The sequence below is a fragment of the Sceloporus undulatus genome, chromosome 8 (assembly GCF_019175285.1).
Source record: "Sceloporus undulatus isolate JIND9_A2432 ecotype Alabama chromosome 8, SceUnd_v1.1, whole genome shotgun sequence".
NCBI classification, from domain to species: Eukaryota; Metazoa; Chordata; class Lepidosauria; order Squamata; family Phrynosomatidae; genus Sceloporus; species Sceloporus undulatus.
This window is the reverse complement of record NC_056529.1, coordinates 38,731,029-38,746,871: the sequence shown is the minus strand read 5'-3', so window position 1 is coordinate 38,746,871 and position 15,843 is coordinate 38,731,029. Positions and strand designations below refer to the sequence as shown.

The window sequence follows — 15,843 nt, the reverse complement described above, 5'->3', positions numbered from 1 at the left end:
GCCCTAGTTCCATCCTCAGTGTGGCACTCCTTCAAACTTTTAAACAGGGCTATCATATCACCTCTTAACCGTCTCTTCTCCAGGCTAAACATCCCCACCTCCCTAGTTCTTTCCTCATAGGGCTTCATGGTTTCCAGGCCCTTCGTCATTTTAGTCTCCCTCCTTTGGACACATGGCTCCAGTTTCTCAATGTCCTTTTTGAATTGTGTTTCCCAGAACTGGACACAGGATTTCAGATAAAGTTTGACCAAAGCAAAATAGAGTGGCACTATTACTTCTCTTGATACTTTTATTGATGCAGTCTAAAATTGCATTGGCCTTGTTAGCTGCCGCATTGCACTGCAGACTCATGTTCAACTTGTGGTCTATTTAGACTCCTAGATCCCTTTCACACAGATAAGTCTCTCGTTCAGCCAGGTGTCCCCCATAATCCTATGCCTATCCATTTCATTTTTCTGCCCTAAATGCAGTACCTTACATTTCTCCGTGTTCAAATGCATTTTGTTAGCTTTGGCCCAGCTTTCTAATCTATTCAGGTCTTTCTGAATTCTGATCCTGTTTTCTGGGGTATCAGCTACTCCTCCTAGTTTGGTGCCATCTGCAAATTTGAAAAAAGATTTAATATTTTAAAACATGCAAATAATTTATACAAAAAATACATATAAACATAATTGATGAATGAGAATGAAGTTTTGCTTTTTGCTTCTTCAACTGAAAACAGCTACTAGAGCCAGGTACATATCCATGTTTCTCAGAACAGATCGATTAAAGCCTCCGAGGCTTTAATAAAAGGGCATATTTTTGGCAGGTAGTCTTGTCAGGTTGGCATAATAATAAGGCATAATGCCAGCCGAGTCAAATTCCCATTTTAATCCCCCAAAAGAGCCTGGTTATTTTGGCTCACGAAGCGTAAAAAATCCACTTCTTCTCCAAAATATGATAATAGAAAAGCAAATAACCAACGGCTTGCTGCCCTTTTGCAATGCCAACAAGACATTCCCTGCCAAAAGCAAGGATGCTTGAAGGCATTTTCCTAAATGCCTCAAGTCCCTATTGAGTTGCAGCAATTGGGCTGCGTCCGCACTGCAGAAATGATCTGGTTTGACACCGCTTTGACTGCCGTGGCTCCATCCTGAAAAGAAATCACGAGAGAGCGTTCCCAAATTTGCACAACTGATGTTTCAAATATACTTTACGCACAAATGCTGAAGGTCTTTTTTATAGACAGTATTTAAAATCGTTGTTGTGCACGTAACAAAACTTTCCGTACATCGAACCGTTGGAAAGGAAAGGCCTTAGCCGCCCTTGAAAACAAGAAACTTTGGGGTTTTGGAATATTTGGGGAATTCGTAATAAGAAAGACTCTGCCTTTAAGGTTATCTTATCCCTTTTGTATTTTGGTTTGTATTTTGGCGTCTGGTTGGGTTTCCGACCTTCAGGAGGCAATGGCTATGACTCCAGAAATGCAAGGAAAAGGCCATAGATATGCCTCGCCTTGGACTTTCCTTCCGCTTTCAGAAAACTCTCTGATAACAAGGCAGAGGAGAACGGCAAACACACACACACATATATGTATGTATGCACATATATGTATATACACACATATAAGTATACATACATAAATATGTATATGTATATATACACACATATATGTATATATAGACATACACATACATATATATATACATATATATACACACATATCATATGTGTATACACACACATATATGTATGTATGTATACAAATATATGTATATACACACATATAAGTATATATGTATACATGCATATGTATATGTATATACACACATATATATGTGTATATATAAACACACATATACACATATAAGTATATATGTATATACTGTATACACACACACATGTACGTATGTATACAAATATATGTATATACACATACATATAAGTATATATGTATACATATATATATGTATATACACACATATACACGTTACGTATATATATATATACACACACACATATGTATGTGTATATATAAATACACACACACACACATATATATACACACATATATCATATATGTATATATACACACATATATGTATGTATACAAATATATGTATATACATACACATATAAGTATATATGTATACATATATATATATATATATATATATGTATACACACACACACACACACACATATATATATATTGAAGACTACTTTTAATTTCTTTCTTTTTCAAATGTTCTCTATTAACATTTTAATTTGCCTTTTTCCATGTTTTTATCTTTGTCTGGCCCTAAACGTTTTTACAGAGAGAAATAAAGAGCATGTCTGCCTCGATCGAAGAGCGCGTCTACACCACAGAAATAAATGCAGTTTGACACCGCTTTAACTGCCACAGCTCTGTCCTGCTGCGGAATCCTGGGATTTGTAGTTTGGCAAAGGCACCGGTAACTAGCAATCCCAGGATTCCATAGGATAGGATGGAGTGACTTAGAAAGCAGCACCAAAATGCATTGTTCCTGCATTTGCAGATGCACCAAGAATGTGACGAACATGAAAAACACATCAACTGGGAAATGCTGCAGCAGTGTGCTTTTGCTTTCTCTTTCTGGGAAGCCAAGTGGGGCAAGCCAGTCTCTCCATCAAGGACAACCTCCTCTTTATTCATTTATAACTATCTAAAGTAAAATAAATGAGTGCTTATAAATATATTTAACCCCTTGGAATAATACAGAAGCAAAACTTGTGTATATTAAAGTCTGAAAAGTCTTTCACAACCACTTTATGGGTCTATGCAGCAGGGGGCGCTGTGGCGCAAGAAGCCGCTCACTCCTGGACAGGAGCCTTTCTAGCCTTCCTCTCCGCTCTCCCCGGAAAGCCGCTCTAGCCCTCCCTTCCGCTCTCTATGTTCCCTTTCACAAGATGGCGGCCTTCGCCGGGGAAGTGGCTTGGGCCCTACTGCTCCTGTTGCCGCTGCTCCTGTTGCTATGGCAACGGCTGCGGCCTACGCGTCCCGGGGGCCCCGGCGAAGCCCGAGTGGCGGTAGTGGTCCTGGGCGACCTGGGACGGAGCCCCCGCATGCAGTACCACGCTCTTTCGCTGGCCAGGGCCGGCAGGAGAGTCGCCTTCCTCGGCTACCCGGGTGAGGAGGCCGGGAGAGAGAGAGAGAGAGAGAGGGGGGGAGAGAGAGAGAGGCACTCTGCACATGCTCAGGGGACGCCTTGCACCTCGCTCGCCTTGCACGTGCTTCCAGTTGCTTTGGAGAAACACGTCCCAGGGAAGGGAGCCTTAGCCTTCCTGGGATGAATATGAATATATGTGTGTGTTTGTACATATGCAATATGTATATGTATGTATATATGTATGTGTGTGTGTATATATATATATATATATACACACACACATACACTTACACTGTGTATATATAAACACACACACTATATACATACTGTATATATGTGTGTGTATATATATATATACACACACACACATACATACACTACACACACACATATAGTGTGCGTGTATATATATACACACATACAAATATACAAACATATATACATACACAATATATATATATGCCCACACTATATATATATATATATATACACACACACACACATATGCATGTGAATATATATATATATGTGTATGTATATATACACACACACACACAATAGATAGATGTGCATGTCTGTGTATATATGTGTGTGTACACACACGCACAAGATATAGATAGATATATGCATACACAATATATATACACACACACACATTAACACACACATGATAGAGAGATGTGTGTGTGTGTATATATATATATATAGTGTGTGTCTGTGTCTGTATGCACTCACGCATGCTAAGGCTTCTAAAAGCATTTGTCCTATTTGAAAGATTGCCACATATCTTGTATATCACACACACATCTGACATATATATGTGTTTGTGTGATATATATTTGTATCTGTATGTATAATCTGTGTATCTACATCACACACACATGTTTACTATGGCTGTTAAAATATTTGTGCTATTTGAAAGGTTTTGTTACAGCTTGTATACCACACATACACACTAGACATGTGTGTGTATGATATATTTCCATTTATATGTATACCTGTAATTGTGTACATACATAACATATTTACGAAGGCAACGAAAAATATTTGTGCTCTTTATCTGAGAGATATCACACACACACACACACACACCTCACGTATACAGTCGGCCCTTCTTATACACGGATTGAAAATGTTCCAAAAAAGTATAAATTTACCTTGATGTTCCATTTTTTATTAGGGACACCATTTTGCTATGTCATTATATTTAATGGGACTTGAGCATACACAGATTTTGTTATACACGGGGGATCTTGGAACCAAACCTCAGCGTATAACAAGGGTCCACTGTACATATATATTGAATACATGCAAATTGCTCCTCTTTCTTACTCAGGAGTTTTTTGTTCACTTGTGCTTATGCTGGATGAAAGTTCTTAGAGATGTTTGCTTTTCTTTCAGGCACGAAGCCACGTGGAGAGATTGTACGCAACGGAAACATAGAGATTGTCTATATGACTGAGCTGAAAACCTGGCAAGGTACAGCAAGTGTCCCCTTTTTAAAAAACAATGTTCCCAAATATATGTGATTTGGATAGAAAAAACTGCCATCTTTTCATTCAGTGAGGTCATTTCCCCACTGCTTTCTCTCTTGTCGGGTCTTCAGTATGGAAGAAGATAATACACAGAGGAGCTGGAGAAGCAGCCATTTGTCCCCATGGATGACAAATCCACCATCTGCACTGCATCATTAATGCAGTTTGACACCGCTTTAACTGCCACAGCTCTTGGAATTCTGGGATTTGTGGTTTTGTGTAACTTTTAGCCTTCTCTGTCGGGGAGCTCTGGTTCCACAACAAATTATACAGTGGTACCTCGGGATACGAATTACCCAGCTTACGAATTTTTCGGGATACGAAAAAATCCCATAGGGATTTATTGTTTCGGGTTACGAACGTTTTTTCGGGTTACGAAAAAACGCCGGCGCTGTTTAAATGGAGCCGCGGCAGAGCCGCGGCTTTTTTCCCCATTAGCGCCTATGGCAATTCGGGTTACGAAGGTTTTTCGGGTTACGAAATTAGCCGCGGAACGAATTAATTTCGTAACCCGAGGCACCACTGTAAACCCTTGGATCCCATAGAATGAAGCCAAGGCAGTTAAAGTGGTGTCAGCCTGCATTCATTCTGCAGTGTGGCTGCAGCTTACCTTTCCCAGCCAGATTTGTTTCTTTAATGGTTGGAATTAAAAAAAAATTATAACATTGTGCTGCTTAGTTGCTTCATGTTTTCATCATATTGTGAGCTATCTTGATTCCTAAGAATCCTAGGAGATAAAAGTGTTCAACGTTAACCAGCAAGTTCAGGGTTGGGAAGTTCTTGCATGGGAGAGTAGTGAGTGGCACCAGTTTAGATGTGCTACAGAAACACAGTATAATGCCTGCTTGTTGTTAAGTTAGAATATACTAAGTCCCTAAGTTTGAATTGACCATTGGCTCATCTCACACTGATAAACATGTGCATTTTTACAGATTCATACATTACTGTGGAAGTTATGCCAGGGCTACTTAAATGAAAATCTGTCTGGGTTTTGCATGGATCTTGATGTTAATTTCTTTTCTTTTGCAGTTGGGCCAAAGGTTTTTCAGTATCTCGCAAAAGTCATTTTCCAAAGTGTCCAGCTGTTGTACACAATGCTGAGGATAAGCAAACCGGGTTATGTCCTTCTCCAGGTACGTAGACCTCCTATTTAACTGTGTAGGTATTTTGGGGCAGGATTTATAGGTATAGGCCGGGAAACAGCCAAGAAACCTTATTAAGTTGTTTCTCTTTTCCTGTAATTTCATGGACAAGAATCCTCCCGGTCTGCCCAGCATAGCTGTGATTTGGTTAGTTTGCCTTCTCCGAGGCAGCAAGTTCATCATCGATTGGCACAACTATGGGTATACAATCATGAGCCTGACGCATGGAAAGAGGCACCTTATAGTACGGATTGCTAAATGGTTTGTACAGTTTTTAAAAAAATACTTACAATAGACAGTTGGCCAATATATCAATGCTTAAAAAATGATGCAAGTTGGCAGATGGTTTTTCACTTCCTCTCTCCTGCACAAATCTACATTATGTTTTTGAAGGCACCAGGAAGAATCTTTTAGACGTATCTATGAACCTACAGAACCAAGGCTAGGAAATGGAAGAATAGCTAGCAAAGGCTCTAATATTTGTAGTCATTTGATTCTGCTTCAGTTTAGTTTAGTTTCTCTTTTTAAGAGCCATTGCAGCAGCAAGGGAAATTGTAAATATCCACACAGGTGTCTTGAGCAGGGTTAAATAGATTTCAGAATTCAGTAACTGATGGAAGTTCACTTTCTTTCAGGTATGAAGAATTCTTTGGCCGCTTATCTGATGACAACATTTGTGTGACAGAGGCAATGAAAGAGGATCTTCAGAAGAATTGTAATATCAGGTAAATCAGCGGCTCAGAGCAGGCTCTGACTGAATGAGCAATACATGCTTTGAAGGAGTTTTCCAGGCCCCTCAATCCTTGGTTTATCCAGTACTATAGAAATGCTCAGTCCTCCTGGATATTTTCAGTCTCGAAGGTTGAAGCTGTAGATATGTATATGGGAATGTTGTTTGTGGTGGAACTTCTGTTGCATTGATTGCTTCTGCTTATTGAATGAGCTTAGCCTTCTTCAGGGAGAACTGGACAACAGTTATAAATGAGGTGATTTTGAAATTTTTAACTAGGTCTGCTTTTGAAATGTAGATTTATAAGCCTTTGCTGTATTGTTGTATAAAAAACAGTGTGAGAATAGGCTCATGCTGTCCACCAGTATCTGATGATAGGTTTTCCAAGGAGCATACAGATATGGAGTCCAGTGTGTATCAGCCCATTCCAGGTTATATCATAGTTCTTACTATCAGTGGCTTTATCTTTGTTTTCACCATCATATCATTTGTGTTGCAGAGCAATAACGCTTTACGACAAGCCGGCTTCTTTCTTTAAGGAGACTCCCTTGAGCGACCAGCATACCTTATTCATGAAACTTGCCAAAGACTACCCTCCCTTTAGAGCTTCACTGGTGTAAGTTAGAAACATGCTTGGCATTTTAAAAAAATCTACCAGTATATATAGTTTTGATGTGGTGCATTTGCCATGTATTCATTTGACTTAAATACTCTTCATAATCTAAAAATGGACCAGATCTTTCCCACTCCTACAGCTTTTCAGATGTGTATTGGCAGGAAAGGCAAACATACTAGCAAACGGTTGACTGTGTAAGTCCTTGAGATGCTAGAACTCACAAATGTATGGTCTTTTGATTAGAGCCTGTTTTATCCACCATCAAATGAAGTAAGTAAGAGAACTTGAGTCTGATTACTCAGAGAACCTGGTCTCAGAATTTCTTTCCTTCCTCTGGCTCTTCTATCCATGCTGACTCATGGATTCTGGGAGCTGTAGGCCAAAGCAGTGACTTTTCCACAAGGACGGTTTTGGTGCTTTCTGTGTTGTGGAGAGACAGCTTGCCCTGCTGCCTTCCACCATATAAATTGGGCAAAGCAGAGCCTGATGTCCAAACCTCATGCCATTTTTAGACTAATGAACCCATTTAATGTATAGGTTGAGTCTTCCTTATCCAGAATTCCAAGATCCAAAAAGTTCTGTTTCTTCTCAGAGCAGAGTCCAATCTCCCAGACGAAGTGGAGAAATCTGTTTTTACGCAACTTGATGTCAGAAGTGGAAATGTGACGCAGCAGACAGGCCGACCAGCTCTCCTCATCAGTAGCACTAGCTGGACAGGTCTGGACTACAAATCAGTATTTTTATCTTTTGATCTGGTATATTTGAATAGCTGATTCATTTCTGGGCAAACTGAGCTATTCTGCTATGAATAATAAGAGAAGTTACACCTCCTGCAGCAGAGTCCACCACAAGACTTTAGGGAATGCTTTCTAACTTAGTGGGAATACATACGACCGTTTACAGGATGAAATCCAAACACAGGGTTGGGTAGCAGCAATATTGGGCTCTTCACTATCTTTAAAAAGGCAAACATTAGAGGCCTACAGGACACTTCACAGGGGTGGGGAGAAATACATTAGAAGTGCCGTATCGGTTGGATTACTTGTTCCTAATTATAAATCGTAACACGGCTATAACTTGCATCATTGCATTAGGTGAAAACAGAGAAAACCTGTAATGCTTATAGACTCAACTGTGTGATTTTCTTTCCCCCACCATTTCTCTTTCTAGAGGATGAAGATTTTTCCATCCTGTTAAAAGCTTTGGAAGGTAAGTTATCAAGGTGTTCTGTGTTACTTCAGAAACCAACTATTTGAATGTCACGATTTCCCTTTATTTCTCTGCCTCAAATAAAATTGTAAAAGAATAGTTAGCAGTTAAAATGTCCACTCTTTCCCCTTTGCACTTGTCTATTTTACATCCTCAATTTAGAATCAGAATGCAAACAATCTTAGTTGTAATTCTTTCCTCTGGATTGCTCCTTTTTTCTAAGGCTCCTGAATTTTGAAATCCTAATTTTTTTGTAAAACAGAAATTTAGTTAATAGCTGTAGTGAATATGGTAACATACGCTTTTCTCTCTTTCTTCCATAGAATATGAGAAATTTGTCAGTGATGGAGCAAAACTGCCTCCTTTGGTGTGTGTAATAACAGGTAACTTAAGTTTTAATTGGTCATGTAATTCTTATCAGTGGTGGAGCAAAACTGATTTAGATGCTGTGCTGCCTTGAAATGCTCATCCTCGCTCTTTAATTACTTATCACTCTGGCCCAGATCTTGGAAAAGTTATTTTTGAGGGGCCCTTTTTCTCTGTCACCTCCACTTCTTAGTGACTGCCACTGTTATTATTATTACCTACAGATACGTTTTGCACTTCCATTTCCCTGCCCCTGTTCCCATTTGTGGAAATATCTGCCCACTGAGGCATCACTCCCTACATTTGATAAAGTGAGCCCCTGTTTAAAATCTACTAGTCTTTAAGGTGCAGCAAAATGACTTTTTATTGGTTTTCCTGTAACAGACTAAAATTAATGCTCTCTCAAAGTTTTTTACTGCAATTTCCAGAATGCCCCAGTTAGCATGGCTCTGTTGGTTGGGAGATGCTGGGAATTGTAGTCCAAAAAGAAGTAACTTTTCCAACCTCTACTTGGCATATAAAGTGGCATGAAGCTTGATTCTCACTCTTGCAGTTTCCCCTTTTGGTCCAGAGTGGTTCATGCTGCTCATTTTCTGTCTCTGAAAAGGCAAAGGACCTCTGAAGGACTATTACAACAAACTAATTGCAGCCCTGCAGTTCAAGCACATCCAGATCTGTACTCCCTGGTTGGAGGCGGAGGACTACCCTCTTCTGCTTGGTAATGTTTTTATTTACTCATACAAGGCTTACCTGACCATATGGTGTCCCATAACTTCGGTACATCTAGTAATCACTGCAAAGAAACTTTTTTGCAATATGAAAAACTCTGGGTGTAATTTCCCCTTGCAGGCTCAGCCGACTTAGGCGTTTGTCTCCACAAGTCCTCCAGCGGCCTGGATCTACCTATGAAGGTGGTGGACATGTTCGGCTGCTGCTTGCCAGTGTGTGCAGTGCACTTCCAGTGGTAAGTGTGGGTCTATTTCAGGTTGTCAAGGGAATGTGGACATGGATGGCATAGATCTGTGATGACAAGCTTCCACCAAGCGAATTTGTCAGACCCCCTGTGACCTCCTCCCTCAGCCAAGGATGAAGAATGTTTGGACCTATTGGATAGCCAGGTGCCTTCAGGAATGCCTTTGCCCAGCTTTGGTTAGTGTGCCAGCTGTGCCCTTTTCCATAGTGGCCACAACTGGAATGGATGAACATGTGCAAGGCAGGTCTGCTTCAGTGGCCCCTTGTCATGTTCACTATAGAAATGCTATGTAATGGCTGAAGGTGTCTTCCAAGAAAACAAATCTGCCAGACATCCAGCCTTACAGATTAGGCATGCCACTTGCTCAGTAGCCAGCTTGCTCCAACACTTGCTCTCACTGTTGACTGAGAATGGGCAAAAGTAAAGAGAAAAGGCTATCCCTTAAATGTGTTAGGTGAATTGATTCTTGTCACTAACCCCCCTCTCTCCCATATTGCTTTTTTCATTGCAGTTTACATGAACTTGTGAAGCATGAAGTGAATGGTTTGATATTCAGGGACTCAAGTGAACTTGCTGAGCAACTGAAGGTAAGAAAGTATTGAGACCATGTCTTAGAATTGTAGAGTTGGAAATGGGCACAAGAGCATCTAAACCATGTAAGAAATTACAACCAAAACATTCCTAAAAGATGCCTATCCAACTTCTGTTTAAAGATCTCTAAAGAGAGAGAGCCCTCCAGCCTTCAAGGCAGTCAATTCCAACTGGTCTTCCTAATGCTTAGGTGGAATTTCTCTCTTTTTGTAATCGGAACCCATTGCTTTGTGTTCTGGCCCCTTTGAATTGTGAGATGGTACTTTTACGAGTCCAGTATGATTTGTTTATCTGACTGATAGATGGGTTGCTCTATGAACTTCAAGAAATTGGTTAAGCTGAGATATATTGTGAAATACGCAATGCCTTGCTCACTTTCCTGAGTAAGTCTTGGTGAAAATACTGGGGCTGACAGCTAAATCAAGATGGTAGGGCTAACCTGTTATCTCATTCTCTCTGTAACATTGCAGACCCTTTTCTGGGAATTCCCACGCGCTGAAGGCAAGCTGAGCTTATTCCGCAGAAACCTTCGCTCAGCCAGGCAGCTGCGGTGGGATGAAAGTTGGGAACAGACGGCCCTTCCTCTGTTTAGCAGTGGTTCAGCTGATCAACGTGGAAGTTAATGTATACCTCACACATTCCTAAATGTTTGTAACACTGTGAGAGCGTTTGTAAATTAAAATCCTTTTTTTAAAAAAACAGAAAAAAGTGGTTTTATATCCCAAATAAACAAAACAGCAATACCTTTATTGGGGCAACCAGAAATGCACACAGTTCAACAGGCAGGCTTTCAATGTTTCGCTGGCTTCTTCATCAGGGAAAGGTGTTTTATATTGTGATTCAAAAGCTTACGTAAGGGTGCCCAGTCTTTAGGGCACCTTACATAAACTACTTCTAATACTAGATCAGGAGTTGCGGGCTGTGGACACCAATTGTCATGGGTCAAGAGCTGCAGGACTGGGACTGGGAGGCTGAGGAAGGGACCAAGGCAAGTCTTCCAAAAAAGGAACAGCCTGCAGCTCTTTCTGTTGCAGAGCAGCCAGCCCTCCCTGTTGCAAAGCCTCAGCCAGCTCCTCCTGTGGAATTGCAGCCTCAGCCAGCAGGACAAGGGCAAGACTCACCTGCAGCTGAGATAGTTGGGGGTCTCAAGTCCTCTAAGTCCTCCATGAAGGAGGAGGAACAAAAGGATCCAACAAAAGGTAGAGCTAAGAAGCCATTGCTCAGCCAGGCTGCAGCCTAAGCAGCAAGCAATCAAGCTCTGATTAGAACCAGCTGGTTTCAGGCAACCTAAGAGCGGAGTTTGCCTAAAGAGTTGCTGGAAGGAAATTGTCTGTTTTTTAGCCAGGGTTCCTGTTTCTGGACTCCTACATTTCTACTTCAGACCTCCTGGCTTCTTCTTTGACCTTTGGACCGTGTTGACCTTGGTTCCAGTTGCCTCCCTTGACTTGGGACTGCTTGACCCATGCCTTTCTCTTGATGGACTCTTACAGGCAAGGACACTTTCTATCTCCTTGTGATTATCTGCCTTTGCCTGCATTATCAGTCGGGGATCCCTCCCAGCCAGCCTGTTTGACTGTTTTGTGAACCAGGACACCCACTTACCTCTCATATTTTCTTTCACTACTCTTTACTCCTCCCCAGCAATGTTGCCCAGCTTATATACAATCTCCAACAGACAGTAAGAACCTCTTTGCTCTCAACCAGTGTTCACACTGCTGACGGAATATACTAATGATAACAGATTTGAATCATGAGAGCCACTTGTCTTGTTGAAATGATTCCAAGTGTAATGTGAATTCTGAGGAGAGGAAAAAAACACACACCCTTAAATGAGTAACCTTAAGAGAGTTATCTTTGCCTGCTGGTCATAAGGGAAAACGTTCTTCTGTGGACTAGGAACAGCTTGCCATCTGATCCCAACTTTATCTGCAAGGAGAGACAAAGAGGAAAATAGTTACAAACACGTCCGTGATGTTCCCCATTCCAGCTTCTCACAGGTAGGAGAGACTTGAGTACTGAAGGAAAATGTCATTGGTGTGGGATTGTTATTTGGGAGCAATGCTCTCATTTGCCCCCATCACCCACTACACCCCTGAACCCCAGTGTAGGACAACAACACTTACTAAGTTCAGTTTGGAAGCAGCAGTACGTATCAGGATTTCGGATTGTAAAGGCGATGTAGACTTCTGGGGCTTTTTGTCCGTTAGGGCAGCAGGGAAGTTTTTGCAATACTTTAATAAGGGACAGTGTGAGCTCTGGGTCATAGACCACATCTGGTTGGAAGGTGATATTCAAGGGAGAACAAAAAAGCAGAGAAAGAATTAAAACAGACAAACAACCAGAATAGGAGTAGGCAACTTTGGTAGGGGCTGGGGACCAAACCTTCACCATCAACCACAAATTGTACTGCGACCAGAAATGCCAAGTATCTGCTAAAGGTAGAGGGAAGTAAAATAGGAAATCCCTATCCCCAAACTAACGTGTTCAGTTCAACATTATAGACTTTGTGGTTCCTGGCTCCATTCTCCATACGCTTTCAGGCTTGATTTATGGATTTGACTTTGAACTTGGGGATTTAAAAACCTAACCACTTCCACTTCAAATGTAACCACACCACTGAATCATACCCTCCAACTTTCCCAATTTGGCAGGGACAGTCTTGACTAATCCTCTGCCAAACCACTTTTTCAGCTGCTTTTAAAATGTCTTGATTCCTTTCTCCTCATCCTGCTTTCCCCCTTTGTCCTCAGCTTGCTTCAGTTGCTGCAAACTGAGTTTAAATGACAAATGTAGTTTATACTCAGTTAATAGGGGGAAAGAAGAGGGGCAGAAACATGCCCTTCCCAGGAGACTAAGGCAGAAGTAAGCTGCTGCAGCTTGTGAGTTGAACGCACTTCTGATGTTGCTTGGACCAACATGTCCCAGTGAAATAGGAGGCCTGTTACCAGCAAAGTGAATGAAGAGTTTAAGGTACCTGCAGCAATGACAACGTCAGCCTGCAGTCCTGCCAGCTCTTCTTTCGTAGCCAGGTTCCAGTCGAGATCTGCAACGGTTACTTTGGGACCCTGGAATCCTGTAAGGTTTGCCTTCTGAGTTTCACATTTTGCCAGACTGAAGCTGCCGACTTCAGGCTCCGGGGATAAACCATTCAAACGGATATTTTCCGAAAGCTGCTGAAGAACGCACGGGTGGTGATCGCTGAACGTATACCTCCTGGGCTGGCAAGCTTTGCAAATGGCGATTCCTGTCAGTCCCATCCCACTTCCCAATTCCAAAATACTCCTAAAAATAAATTAAAATTAAAAATCAATATTAACAAAAAGGGAAAGAGAAAAAAATATGAGATAAAAAAATGCATTGTTTGCCTATTGGCTCTGTGCTTTGTTCTTTTGGTGAGAACTGGCCACTTTAGGACCCAAATCTCATCCTACAAAGGAACAAGTGAGATTCCTTTCAGTGGGCAAAGTTCACACTTGATGTTGCTGGACTACAACTCTCAGCATTCCTCACCATTGCCTGCGCTGGCTAAGTCTGCTGGGAGATGTACTCCCAACAATATTTGCAGGACCTCATTATTCCCCAACCCCATTCCCACAAAATTTAGGATACACATCCATGTTTTCCATACCCCTTCACATTGAAAACAAGTGTTATGTCATAGAGCTGCAGGCATTAGGAACACAGAAAGCTGTCTTAGGCCCCATACGGACAGGCCAAAATAAAGCTGCTTCGGGTCACTTTGGAGGTATGCTGTTTAAATGATGCATGCATCCTAAGAGGCCAGAAGCCATGCCAAAGCCATGATCCAGTCCTAAGGACTGGAGCACAGCTTTGGCGCAACTTCCGGACACTTCGAAAGCATGCATCATTTAAACAGCATACCTCCAAAATGACCCGAAGCAGCTTTATTTTGGCATGTCTGTTCGGGCCCTATGTTAACATTTCCAAGTTTCAGATGGGTTGCAGCTGCACACTGCCACCTGTTAGTGAAGATGGCATGGTTCTCCAGCGCCCATTCTGCCAGGTAAAGGCCGGCGTCCCACGTGACGAGTCCGGTCGTTCCCCGTGAAATAATGGCCACGCTCTCGCCGAGTGTAATGGCCTCTCCAGTGGGCTGCAAGAAACATTAGTAGAATAAGCTCCGGTCTTTTAAGACAACAGCAAGGAACCTGTGACTGTTTTGCGCAGGCGTTACGTTCTCCTATGAAAGCTGTCAGACATTTTTATCTGATGCGAAACAACCATATTCAGCTTCAACTGGTTTCAGAAGCAGAGTTCACATGCAGAGATTTGTGCTACCTAATTCTGAGCCTGGATCTCTGCTGGCACACAATGATAACGTAGGAGATCTAGCATGCTACGTGACTGTATGTCTCCCAGTGAAAGATCATGAGTGAACCGTGTGATGCGGCAGCTAAAAAGGCCAATGGCTGCATCAATAAAAGTATAGTGTCTAGATCGGGAGGGGTAGGCAACCTTTTTGAGCCGGGGGCCGGGTTGCTGTCCCTCAGACAACTGGGGGGCCGAAGCCAAAAAATAAATAATCAAATATATATTTTTTTAAAAAAATAATTAAATAAATAAACCGGAACAAATGTAGGATGAAATTTTCAAATGGAGGACACTTTTTAAAAAAAAATATTGGAGGACACGTGAAAAAATTTGCTGATTTAAAAAAAATTGTTAATATAAATGCAAGTTTCTGAGGCTTCTATAGACAATTGCCCCCCTTGCCCGCCTCCTCCTGATAGGCCAAAGGCCCCACGCCCTCACGTGAGAGGCCAAAGACTCCGGTGGCAATCGGCGGCAGGACCGGGCTGGGGCCGGTCCCAAGGCCTTGCAGGGCCGCATCCAGCCCGCGGGCCGCAGGTTGCCTACCCCTGGTCTAGATCAAAAGAAGTAATAGTGCCACTGTATTCTGCTTTGGTCAGGCCCCACCTAGAATATTGTGTCCAGTTCTGAGCACCACAATTCAGAAAGGACATTGAGAAACTGGAGCGTGTCCAAAAGAGGGCGACAAAAATGGTGAAAGGTCTGGAAACCATGCCCTATGAGGAACGACTTAGGGAGCTGGGGATGTTTAGCCTGGAGAAAAGAAGGTTAAGAGGTGATATGATAGCCCTGTTTAAATATTTGAAAGGATGTCATATTGAAGAGGGAGCAAGCTTGTTTTCTGCTGCTCCAGAGAACAGGACCCGGAACAATGGATGCAAGCTACAGGAAAAGAGATTCCACCTGAACATTAGGAGGAACTTCCTGACAGTAAGGGCTGTTCGACAGTGGAATGCACTCCCTCGGAGGGTGATAGAGTCTCCTTCCTTGGAGGTCTTTAAACAGAGGCTGGATGGCCATCTGTCAGCGATGCTTTGATTTGGATTTCCTGCATTGCAGGGGGTTGGACTGGATGGCCCTAGTGGTCTCTTCCAACTCTACGATTCTATGATTCTATGATCTTGGGCCAAATTTATACTGTGCATTTTTTATTTGTATGATTCCTGGAGAACTTTGATTGAAAGAAAAGTGATGTAGAGCATGGAGCATTACGGAGATGTTGTGTTGCCCACACTAGAT

General features: G+C 41.9%; 2 protein-coding genes across 2 annotated transcripts in view; one reads left to right on the top strand and one right to left on the bottom strand.

Moving 5' to 3' along the window:
* The first annotated feature begins 2,887 nt into the window (after positions 1-2,887).
* On the top strand, positions 2,888-10,973 carry ALG1 (ALG1 chitobiosyldiphosphodolichol beta-mannosyltransferase). Its single transcript, XM_042438447.1, has 13 exons — positions 2,888-3,130; positions 4,512-4,589; positions 5,675-5,778; positions 5,900-6,048; positions 6,423-6,512; positions 7,017-7,133; positions 7,726-7,850; positions 8,304-8,342; positions 8,666-8,725; positions 9,316-9,426; positions 9,558-9,672; positions 10,193-10,268; positions 10,743-10,973. The coding sequence occupies exons 1-13, from the start codon at positions 2,911-2,913 to the stop codon at positions 10,893-10,895; spliced, it is 1,437 nt and encodes a 478-aa protein (XP_042294381.1). The 5' UTR covers positions 2,888-2,910; the 3' UTR covers positions 10,896-10,973.
* Positions 10,974-10,993: 20 nt separating this feature from the next.
* The window catches only part of EEF2KMT (eukaryotic elongation factor 2 lysine methyltransferase), a 7,747-nt gene continuing 2,897 nt past the window's right edge, over positions 10,994-15,843 (bottom strand). Inside the window, exons 5-8 of the mRNA XM_042438448.1 lie at positions 14,253-14,386; positions 13,247-13,554; positions 12,396-12,545; positions 10,994-12,198 (exon numbers count right to left, since the gene is read on the bottom strand). Coding sequence (XP_042294382.1) covers positions 12,098-12,198; positions 12,396-12,545; positions 13,247-13,554; positions 14,253-14,386 — 693 coding nt within the window. The 3' untranslated portion in view covers positions 10,994-12,097. The remainder of the gene's footprint in view (positions 12,199-12,395; positions 12,546-13,246; positions 13,555-14,252; positions 14,387-15,843) is intronic.

What these genes read in the sequence shown, in the direction of transcription:
- ALG1 (XM_042438447.1), top strand. Translation starts at nt 2,911, where the DNA reads ATGGCGGCCTTCGCCGGGGAAGTGGCTTGGGCCCTACTGCTCCTGTTG. An exon ending in ATAGTACGGATTGCTAAATG is followed by an intron (nt 6,049 to 6,422) that starts GTTTGTACAGTT and finishes ACTTTCTTTCAG; the next exon opens with GTATGAAGAATTCTTTGGCC. An exon ending in CAGAAGAATTGTAATATCAG is followed by an intron (nt 6,513 to 7,016) that starts GTAAATCAGCGG and finishes TTTGTGTTGCAG; the next exon opens with AGCAATAACGCTTTACGACA.